At 50.8% G+C, this 10,208-nt stretch overlaps 2 protein-coding genes across 2 annotated transcripts; both read right to left on the minus strand.

Annotated features, from left to right (window-relative positions):
- Window positions 1–1,479: 1,479 nt before the first annotated feature.
- LOC103780649 (transcription factor HES-5-like) lies at window positions 1,480–2,151 on the minus strand. Its single transcript, XM_008948338.1, has 3 exons — window positions 2,095–2,151; window positions 1,828–1,993; window positions 1,480–1,730 (listed from the first exon to the last, which is right to left on the minus strand). Exons 1-3 carry the CDS (start codon window positions 2,146–2,148, stop codon window positions 1,480–1,482), a joined length of 471 nt encoding a protein of 156 aa, XP_008946586.1. The 5' UTR covers window positions 2,149–2,151.
- A 6,930-nt stretch (window positions 2,152–9,081) lies between these two features.
- LOC103780650 (transcription factor HES-5-like) lies at window positions 9,082–10,203 on the minus strand. Its single transcript, XM_008948339.1, has 3 exons — window positions 10,138–10,203; window positions 9,648–9,828; window positions 9,082–9,431 (listed from the first exon to the last, which is right to left on the minus strand). The coding sequence occupies exons 1-3, from the start codon at window positions 10,201–10,203 to the stop codon at window positions 9,082–9,084; spliced, it is 597 nt and encodes a 198-aa protein (XP_008946587.1).
- Window positions 10,204–10,208: the final 5 nt, after the last annotated feature.

A 10,208-nucleotide genomic window follows, 5' to 3' on the forward strand; every position in this document is an offset into this window, starting at 1 on the left:
GCCGCTGTGGGCGGCAGCCCCGTGCCCCGGCCTCGCACACACGCAGCTGCACGGGCCTTTCCCCCTCAGACAAACAAACAGGCTTAAATTCCCTGCGTTTCAGACCGTTCTGTGACTCGGACTCTGCTGCCAGAATGTGAATTGTAACGTGAGGTGCCTTGGCAAACTTCGTCTGCTCGTCGAAAGTACGTTTGGGAGCCGGGCATTAACTTCTGAGCTCACCCTTGCTGTGATCTTACTTGACAAGTCGCTTGGCTCTGAATTTCCAAGGAATTTCTTGGTTAGGCATGCCTCTATTTTTGTTTCATGCTGAGAGGGCTGGTTTTTTTCTTTTGCAGCTGTGTATTCTCTGCTGTGGAAAACAGCATTGCAGGGGGTCCCAATGGACACGCAGCTGGTGAGGCAATTAAATACCAGTGCTGAGTATCTTTGGTCTTACTGACATCTTTGTCTCGAGTCCTTTAACCAACCCCAGGGACCACAGGGGAATAATCCATGCAAACTACTCAAGAAAGAATAACTTGCTGGTGTTATTAACTAGGTTTTTATTGGTTTTTGTACTGTGAAAAGTTTCTGCAGTTCAGTATAATTTCTGGCACAGGTTACACAATCGGTGCAGCTCACACATAACATGTCATAGCATCCTCCAAGGACAGTAATAAATTCACATGCTCCCCTGGTGGTAGGGTACCAAAGAGCAAATATAATTTGTACACCCGCCTTTCATGAAAGACTTTGATAAATATTTCTTGTAAAATCGACAACACAGCCGTAACTTTCTCTCCTATAAGGATATGGAAACAAGCTTTTGCCTTTATAAAAGGCACACTCATCCTGAACCTCACAAACACTACTCTGATTTTGTGAGCAAGACATTCTGAGGAATTTCCTCTACATAGTTTGAGTTATGGTTTAACCATTTTCAGAGCACACTCGCTACAGTCTACAAATATCATAGAACCCATTGTGGCACCCCCAGGAGAGCTGGGCTGTCAGATGTGCCCGGTGAGGCCAGCTGCTCTGCTTGAGACACCCCGGGCCCCTCCCCAGCCAGGCACAGGGAGCTTGGGACACCTGGGAGTCTCAAGGGGGCAAGTCAGAGGAAAGGGCTCCCCCTGAACAGACACTTGTGGAAGCACTAGCCTCAGCACCCTGGGGGCCACTGCTGTCCCAGCAGATGGACCCGTACAGCCTCACTGAGGTTGAAAACAGTCGGTGTTCCTCTCTGAACAACTCCTCTCAGTCCTCCTAGCAGGAGGATTACATCTCACATTCTTTTAGAATAACTTGTTCTCCACGTGGTGGGCTCATTTCAGTCCTTCTGGAAGAAGGGAAGCAAATATCCAAGCATAGTAATGCTTTGCAAAAGGAAAACATTCTTCCCTACTCATGAGAGGAGTGGGGGGACTTGTATAGCAAGCCACGGTCTCCTCTGGAACACGAGCAAACGTCCAGGGAACAAGTACGTGCACTCTCGGCCTACCAAGGCCTCCAGAGGCTGCAGGAGGGCTTCAGTGCCGCTTGTTTTGGGGAGGGCTGGTGGGTGGAGTCGGGTGCAGAAGAACCAGGGTCCTTGGGTGCTGCTTGTGACCTCTGGAAATGGCAAATGAGCTTCATGCGGGTTTCTGTGCTCGCCGAGTGGAGAGACAGGAATTGCAGCGCTTCCTTGAGGCACCAGGTGTACCCTTCACAGTAATCCTGCTGCAGGCTCTTGGCGGGTGCTGCAAAAGCTGCAAGGGCAGAGGAGCAGAGGAGTGTTACACGGGAGGCTGGGGCTGGAGCTCTGCCTGCACGGGGGGGCAGCGAGCGCCGCGGGGGTGTGCTCACCTCGGCTGTGGCGCAGGTAGCTGACTGTCATCTCCAGGATGTCGGCCTTCTCCAGCTTGGAGTTGGGCTGGTGTCTCTGAAACTCCTTCTCCAGGAGCAGCTTCAGCTGCTCGATGCTGCTGTTAATCCGGTCCCGGCGCAGTTTCTCCACGATGGGTTTCCTGAGCTGTAACAGAAAGCAGGAGGATGGTTAGCTCTGGACTCCCTGGGACCTGCTGCTGAACGGGCCCTTCCCGGCTCCTGGCCACCGAGGCAGCAGATACTTACTCTGTTCTTCTCTTTGGCCGTTAGGATTTCCAGGGCCAGACCACTGGGTGCCATTATCCCAAGTGCTGGTTTCAGCTCGGAGCTGGCTGGTGGGCGGGTGCAGGAGGCAGCCGGGAGCTCCTCTCTTTATACCCGGCGGCTGCATACAAATGCCTGGGTCCTGGGCGACTCGGAGTTTCCCACAGTCGATAGCCAATCCACGCCTGCCCCGGGACAATGGAGAAAGCATCTATTACAGCATGGCAAATCGGCTGTGAATTGCCTGGGGATAATACCCTGCTCCCAAAGGAGCAGGTGGACTGGGGAGCGTGTGACACAAAGGGGCTCAGCGTTCCTGGGAACGTGGGAAAGCCTGTGCCCTCATTATAATCCAACTTCTGCCTGATGTTGGGAACGTCAACATCTCAATGTGCTGCCTTTTCCCAGGCTGTGCTGAAATTAAGCACAGAAGACTGATCCCAGGAAGAGATAATGCTCTGTGCCCATGACCAAAAGAGGGGTTGAAAAGGAAAAGATGCAGAATTAGAGGGACTAAACCCTTTCATTGACATTAAACCATGCTTAGATGAATACAGTACCAGATAATTTTCGGACAACTAGAGACTAAAATCGAGGGGAGAACCCTTAAAGCAATTTCTGCTAAGCAGTTAGCTTGAAATATTTTCCTCTCCATTGTTTAAATGCTTTAAGTCCCCCTGTAAGCTATATTCAGAGTTCTTCCTTGCTTTTGTTTGGGTAATTGGGCCTTCCTGCGGCAGCCCGTGACATGTAACGATTATGATGCCCTTCCCTAACGTGTCCTATTTAATTTCATGCCACTTTGTAAGTGCCTCGTGGTTCCTGTGGCCCTGCGTAGCCACGTGAAGCACCTAAATGTGTTTTTCTCTTTACAGACAACTGAGATCCTTCGAAAAGTGAATTGTTGTCAGTTAGTTTGCTTGTGTTCTCCCACTTGCAGAATGCAGATACAGGTGCTGGGATATCCTGGGACCCTGTTCAGTCTTGAGCTTTCTCGGGATGCGTCCCATGCGTATTGCAGTGGACACAGGTGATGAGGTGGAAAGGACCAGACAGGATCTGGGACTGGAGCTGCCCCTTGGAGGTGGTTTTTCCAGGCTGCTCTGGGTTGCCTGCCCAGTCTGCCGTGCCCCCGAGCACAATCCAGTACAAAGCCAGCCACGGTTAGGACCTGGCAGTCAGGCACGTGAGGCCTCCTGGTGACAGATCCCAGTTAAGATGATTTATGGAACATCCGTTTCAGCCGTGGTACCTGGAGCTCTGTGGGCTTAAGGAGAGTCATGGGCAGCGTTTTCTTTTCCCTTAATGAATGTGCCGTGGTCAGGCTAGAACAGGGAGCAAACCTAGATTGTCGCTGGTAGCCCAGTGGGTTGGGGGGGTTAGTTTTTGAATACCTGTTTCTTACTACATCAGTATGCACAAAAAATCCATTTCTTGTGTCTGCCTTTCAAAACCAGAAGGGAAGCCTTCGTTCTGCTGTCAGCTGCAGGCAGCCTCTTTCTCCTGCCCTCGGCACCCCCCTCAATAAGCCCGTGTCCGTGGCTCCGTGGACGGCAGCGTGTGGCAGCACACGTGGGGCTGTTGCCTGACAGGATACGGTCCTGCAGAGGATGATCCTGGGGCTAGCTGCCAACCTGAAGCCTGCAAAGCCCCTTTTAACTTCCTGGCTCCTCATGGCTGTGGTTTTGGGGGGTCAGCCGTTCTCCCCTCCTCCCCACCCAGCCCAAGGACACGTTCCCTTTAGATGGATCATGTAGGGTGTGACAATTTTAATTCTTGATGGTTGTCAAAAAGCTATAAGTGAACAGGGAATATGAGTCCTATGGAAAATCAGCTCCCTGAATTATTTTGTCAGCTGGTAATCAGCAGTGCTGCTGGCAGCCAGGGCAGTCCGTGGCTGGGTGTCCTGGTGCCATTATTTGGGCTTGAGGTGGAGCACGGGGCTTTGTGCCCCCCCGTGGGGGCCGTGAGGCAGAGGGGGCAGCAGGTCCTGCCACACACCCTGTGGAAGGAGCGTGCCTGGGCAGCAGCGGGCACCGTGCGCTCCCAGGGAAGCTGTCACCTCATTTTCAGTTCTGGAAATATGAAATGAGTGGTTTTAAATAATGCCATCCTATCCCCAGCACAATGCCCCTGAACTCCAAAGGGCTAAACCCACTCCCACTGATGGAGGCATTATCCCTTCCTTTAAGGGCTGGGCAGATGGTGCAGCAGGCGTTGGCGTTCTCCTCGGGTCCCGCGGAGGCACGCTCCTTTTGTCACCAGTTTAGCCGGTGAATGGGGCGATGTGGGAAATCCTGGGAGCTCTGGACTCACACCATCTGATGTGAATGGTGAACCAGGCACCAGCAAGCACACAAACAGCCGCCCTCTGGGCTCCCACACTCCCAGCTCCTCTCCTCCTCCCTCTGGCAGTTGGAAAGGCAGCGAATCTCCAGTACTGCCTCCTTCACCTACCTTCTATATACTCTTGATGGATAAAAGAGAAACAAATATCCTCCCCATTTGCTTTTATTATTAAGACCTGAAAACTTAATGGCAACAGCATTTCCCAGCTGATGTTTCAGAATAATAAATTGTCTAGAGTAAGGCTGTCTCTAGAACGCAAGGATTTCAGTAAGGGGAAAAAAGTCCTGTCCTGTAGGCAGTCCAGTTGTTCTTTGTTAAAAATCTGTAACTAGTTTTCTCATTTTGGCCTGTTTTAAAATTCAGCTGTTGGCACAATAGTCTGTCTCACTGAAACACGTTTGTGAGCCAAACCCTTGTCCCTGTCCTTCATCTCCATGGGAGGAGCTCGTGGCTCTCCGACTGTCGCCACAGAGCCGTAATGAAAGATTGATTGTCTGAAGCTAAGTGTTTCCCTGTTTTGGGAACGAAGGATTAAAAGAAACAAATCCCCCAAAATTGCCAAACATGTGCAGTTGAGTAAACAACATGACACAGTAATTCCCTTCTTTGGAGCGTGGCGTGGATCTGGAGCCGCTCCGGCGAGACGGCAGCTGGGCTGCGGGCAGGGGCCTGGGCTCTGGTGGCCTGGGCTCTCTGGACATCACGCTGCAGCCACGAGTCACAGCGTGGAGGTGCACCCTGCAGAGTCACTCCTGAGGCCAGGGAGGTGTCTCTGCTCTCGCTCACCACAGGCTCTGAAGAGCTGAAGGGGAAACGGGCCCCTGCAAGCAGTTGTCAGAGCCTGTGCCTGCAGAGCCCGTGTGCTGGGCAGGAGTCGTTGCTTTTCCTGAGCCAAACCCCACCGTGTTGGTTGTCTCCAAGTGCAGATCTCCCTGTTTGACCCTGAGCTGTGGTGCACAATCTGTGCGCCATGGATTGCTTTGAGCTGAGAAGCAGCCAACCCCAAGTCTACCATCAGTGGGCTTGTGTCCGTCACAGCCCATAAATCAAAGCTGCTGGAGGCCTGTGAGACAGGGACTGGGCCGTGGAGCTCTCTGCTCTGGAGGTGCTGATTTCAGCCCAGACTTACTACATGTGCTGTTTGCTACGACTTGTAATACCAGTTGGCAGCTTTCATAGCTCAATACTTGGCTTTCCACGGAGGGAACTCGGTGTACTGCAGAGTAGCAACAGGTCTGGAGGAAGGTGGGCTCTTGGAGAGGAGCACAGAAAACCAGGATTTCATTGTTGCACAGATTCCAAAAGCAGCGTTCCTGTATGTCTGTGGCCATACTTACAGCACGCAGCTTGGTGTCTCAAAAATTTCCTTTCTATATCATTTTTAGAGCACTTTTATTTTAAGCCATTTTCTACAGTGACGTCAGCCTGTCTCACAGGTACAATTGATGACGTTTTTAAAGAAATAATTACGATTTTTACTTTTTCTGTGCCTTCCCTAAATGCTTTAAAATCTTTCTGACAACCCCTCTCGAGACACCTATTTAGTGTCAAAGAGCATAACGTTCCCAAGTTTTAAAAGGGCTCTCGCATAATACTGATCGATCAATGTGCTCCTTGGGAAAACAGCTCTCCAGATGGTCTATCGGGACAGGAATCGCTGGTGATCACAATGCAGAGCCAAAGAGCAGCACTAATGTGGGCTGTTGTGAGGCACGCTTCCTTTGTGGTCCCTTTGAATGTCATAAATGGGGAAGAAAGTGTGGGAAACTCTGAGAAACTCAGGCCCACACTCTGAGGTTAATAGGGGCTTTGTCAGGGGAGTATTCCTGGGCTGTGGGATCAGCATAATAAACAACATCTTCCCGAAGGGTGGGAATGTGTTGGAGCAGGGGAGAGTCACCCCGGGGGACAGAGGAGTGATAAGGAGCTTTGTGTTCAGTTATTGGAAGTGATAATAATTAATAAATGGTACACACAACCTCTGCTGTGCTAGGGCTGGTGAAACTGGAGGGCTGGCTTTTGGTGCTCATGTAACGGGTAAATTAAAGCCCAGAGGGGCAGGTCTTTGGCTGACAAAAAAAACCAAAGTGTTGAGCTTGCACCAGGCATGGATCTGACTCCCTGGAGCAAACGGAGGCTTTCTGGTGGGCTTTGGCTTCTTCCCCTGCCCAGAAAGGAGGCACGTACTGCTGCTGTCCCTTGCACTGCCCAGCCAGCAGTGGGTCTGCAGCAGCAGCGAGGTGTCATCGAGCTCCTTGCATGGCCCAAGTCACAGCATCTGGCTGCAGTGGGAGCTCCTGGTCTGAAGGACAGGAGCTGTGTCTCTCCAGGGTTAGGCCACTATGGGTGGCAGAGTTCAGGGCTTTAAAGCCTGGCTGAGGTCTCACCTGAGTTGTGCACAGTGGTCGTTCCCACAGCCTGTTCCAGTGTTAGTCTAGAACTGGAGGGACTGGGTTCAAATCCAGCACTCCTCAGTTTGTGCAGCTCTTCTGTGGTTTCCTCTTTTCTGTTTCCAGTGTCACTTTTCAACACACTGCAGCGATGCTGCCACTGTGACCCTCACAGCATGGTCTCCTTGGGTGGTAGCACGTTGGCTGCAGATAGCTGTCCACAGGAGTGCAGACCTCTCTGTGCTGTGTGGGACTGTTCCCAGTCCCTGCAGTGTGTAGTCAGGTTGTGCTGTGCTTTGGGGCACACCGTGTTTTGACCAGGTCTTAACTCCCCATCCCCAAGCTGCCTTAATTAGGCTTGGTTTAAAAAAGGACAGGCATGGATGAACAGCTTGGGTTTGGCTGGGCTTCAGAAGCTGGTACTAATTGACAGACACGTCGGGCACAGCAAGGTGAAGTCACTAAGCAACCACAAAGTCTAAAAATACATCTTCTGAATTGTTCAGTAGTTCTTTAGGAAGAACCAATCTGTCTGCAGCATTGCTGTCAGCCCCCGAAGAGCTGCAGAACTGTACCAAAACCCCACCATGTGTTGCCCTGGCAGAGGGCTGAAGAGCACCCAGCCAGCCCGTGCATTCAGGGTAGAATAATAACCCAGAGGAGCCGTGTGACCACAGCAAGGTAGAGCAGCACGTTGCTGACCTGGCTGGGTGGCTCTGTGGTCCTCTCCACGTGTGTGAAGGAGGGTTTCACCACACCTCAGGGGAGGACTGGCCAGGTACAGCTCGCAGGGTTTGAGTGCAGCTTGATCCTGCCAGCTTAGCAGGTCTGAGTTTCTCAGTGCTTAACTAAGCAGCCATTTGACAAGGTCTGACAGCCAGGTTTTCCTTTTGCTGAAGGAAAAAAGGTGTAGAAATGAAGTTTTTCAAGGTCATCTCTCCCAGGGCATCTGAGGAGAGTTGAAATTGTTGGCCAATGGTGTTCCTGCTGTTACTGTATCTCTGGAGGAACAAGAGGGTTGTGTCATACACCCACATCAGTGTGTTACTGTGGTTAGATAATGGTTTTGTGAACTGATTATTTGTGCAGTTTTATTTTACTTTGAAGAGAAAGGAAAGCAAAAGGTGAATAGTCCCCACTGAGCAATGAGTGGGAACTCTTCTAAGGCAAAGTGTGTGAATGTTACTGGGTAAAGTGCTGAATTTTGGAGAGGCTGTTGGTATTTGAGGTACTCAAGGGTGGCTTTAGGATACTTTACTTGTGCTTTTCTTCCTGCTTCCCCAAATACCTCTTGAATCCCTTTCACCTCATCCCGTGTGGCCGTGTGAGAGGCTCCTTCTGCTGAAATCCTGTTCTGCTGAATGACTTCTGAAAATCTAAACTATGTACTGGAATGAAGGGCTCAAAGATGTGACCTCTCCTGGTGGCATCCCCACTGCAGAAGGAGTCCACAGGCAACACATAGTCCGGGAGTATTAGCCAGGAGTATCATTAATCATTTCAAACCAAAGGATTAAGGACTAAACACATTTTTATTGTATCATACAGTGAAGACACTAAAGCTGAACATCACACAGGATGAATACATCACAACTTTATAAAAGCTTTTTAAGCGCTTTAGCACGTTCAGTGAGTTATTATAAAGTACTTACTGCCTCCCTTCCTCCCCCTTTTCCTTAAGGCATATCACAGGTATTTATTTCCTTTACAAAAGGCATCAATTATCCCTCAACTGAGAGTAGAAATTGTTCCCTAGAGCTCTGTTATCCTCATAACTTTCTGTAAGAAGGCATACTAAAAATAGCATAGGAATTTCAGAAGAATCAGCATTTCTCAATGACATCTTTCACTCAAAAGGTAAAGAGTCAATACTCTATGATACAAAATACATTCTTCCAAGTGCTCCTTCTTTAGGAAGGTCAATACATTATCTGGAGACAATGGAGCACTTGAACCAGTGACCCAGGGAGTTTGTAGAAAGATTTCTACTGACAGCCACAGACTCGACAGCCTTGCCAAGCAGAAGTGTGGTGGAAACAGGGGTGTTTGGCTCTCTGACTCACCACGGAACTCTCTTTGGCTAGGAGCCACCAATAAAAGCAGCAAATGTGCTGCAAGATACAAACACAGTCCTTCACTATGAAGGGAAAGCACTTGGCGACCCTCATTTCTTGTGACAGAAACACAATAACCGCCCCCCTCCCAGCTTTGGAAAGCAATGTTTCCTACTTTAAAGAGGAACTATTAAATCACAGGTCCCTCTAGTTTTTGTAGCAAAACATAGAACTAAAGCAAAGTTCAGCAAAAAAAAGTGCCCCGAGGGTCTCCGGATGGCAGGAGCAGCAGCCAGAGTCTTCTGGGCAGGTTGCTTTCTGGCAAACAGAGCCGGTGGCAGAGGGGAGCTGCGCAGCGCAGGGGAGCCCGTGGCACTTGCACCCATCTGAGCTTTGCAGAAGTGCTTCATCAGCTGCACTTGAGTTTCCTTCCTGGGCTCGCAGCAGGACAGAAAGTGCATGGCCTCCCGCAGGCACCGCAGGTAGCCGCTGTGGAAGTCCTGCTCTGCCTGCCTCTGGGCCAATGCTGGAAGAGAGACAGAGAGGCAAACACGGGGGGTTAAGGTCATGAGCGAGACGTGGGACAGTGCTGATTCAGGCATTAAGCTTCTTTCAAGAGGCTGAGTCCACGAGCCTTGCTCATGGGACTACACCTGGTGTGTTAAAGCCCCTGCAGCTACAGGGGAGGGCGAGGGCCTCTGCGAGTGGGCTTTGGGGTGGGCTGTAGGTGCTCTGCACTCACTCTGCTCCTGCAGCTGGCTCTGCTGCTTCAGGTAGCTGACAGCCACTTCCAGGATGTCGGCTTTCTCCAGCTTGGAGTTGGGCTGGTGTCTCTGAAACTCCTTCTCCAGGAGCAGCTTCAGCTGCTCGATGCTGCTGTTAATCCGGTCCCGGCGCATCTTCTCCACCACCGGCTTCCTCAGCTGGAAGAGACACGGAGCAAATCGTTACAGATTCCCTGAGCCCTCATCTAATTTCCCCTTCTAGTGCCCTCATACACACACGTTCAAAGATGCTTTCTTTGGTAGGAGAGCTTTGTGATGCTGCCTACCTGTTCCCTGCTTAATTTAATTTAAAAACTTTGTATAGTCTCCTCTCTGTCTCTTTAACTTCCCTTCCCCCAGGCCACTTTCTCCCTCCTCATCTCCCCTTCCCTGCACAGCACTGACAGAGGCAGCTGGTGGTGCAGAGCACAGGCCAGCCCTTCCCGCCCTGTCGAGGGCTCTACTTACTTTATTCTTTTCCTTTGGCAGCAGTTTCTCCTCCAGGTGGATGATGAGAGCGTTGCTGGGAGCCATTCCCG

Source organism: Merops nubicus, unplaced genomic scaffold, assembly GCF_000691845.1.
Source record: "Merops nubicus isolate BGI_N331 unplaced genomic scaffold, ASM69184v1 scaffold38289, whole genome shotgun sequence".
Lineage (NCBI taxonomy): Eukaryota > Metazoa > Chordata > Aves > Coraciiformes > Meropidae > Merops > Merops nubicus.

Coding starts and splice junctions, on each gene's coding strand:
- LOC103780650 (XM_008948339.1), bottom strand. CDS start 10,203: ATGGCTCCCAGCAACGCTCTCATCATCCACCTGGAGGAGAAACTGCTG. Junction 9,829..10,137: donor TGCCAAAGGAAAAGAATAAA/GTAAGTAGAGCC, acceptor TGTCTCTTCCAG/CTGAGGAAGCCGGTGGTGGA. Junction 9,432..9,647: donor GAGCCAGCTGCAGGAGCAGA/GTGAGTGCAGAG, acceptor TCTCTCTTCCAG/CATTGGCCCAGAGGCAGGCA.
- LOC103780649 (XM_008948338.1), bottom strand. CDS start 2,148: ATGGCACCCAGTGGTCTGGCCCTGGAAATCCTAACGGCCAAAGAGAAG. Junction 1,994..2,094: donor CGGCCAAAGAGAAGAACAGA/GTAAGTATCTGC, acceptor TTTCTGTTACAG/CTCAGGAAACCCATCGTGGA. Junction 1,731..1,827: donor CTACCTGCGCCACAGCCGAG/GTGAGCACACCC, acceptor CTGCCCTTGCAG/CTTTTGCAGCACCCGCCAAG.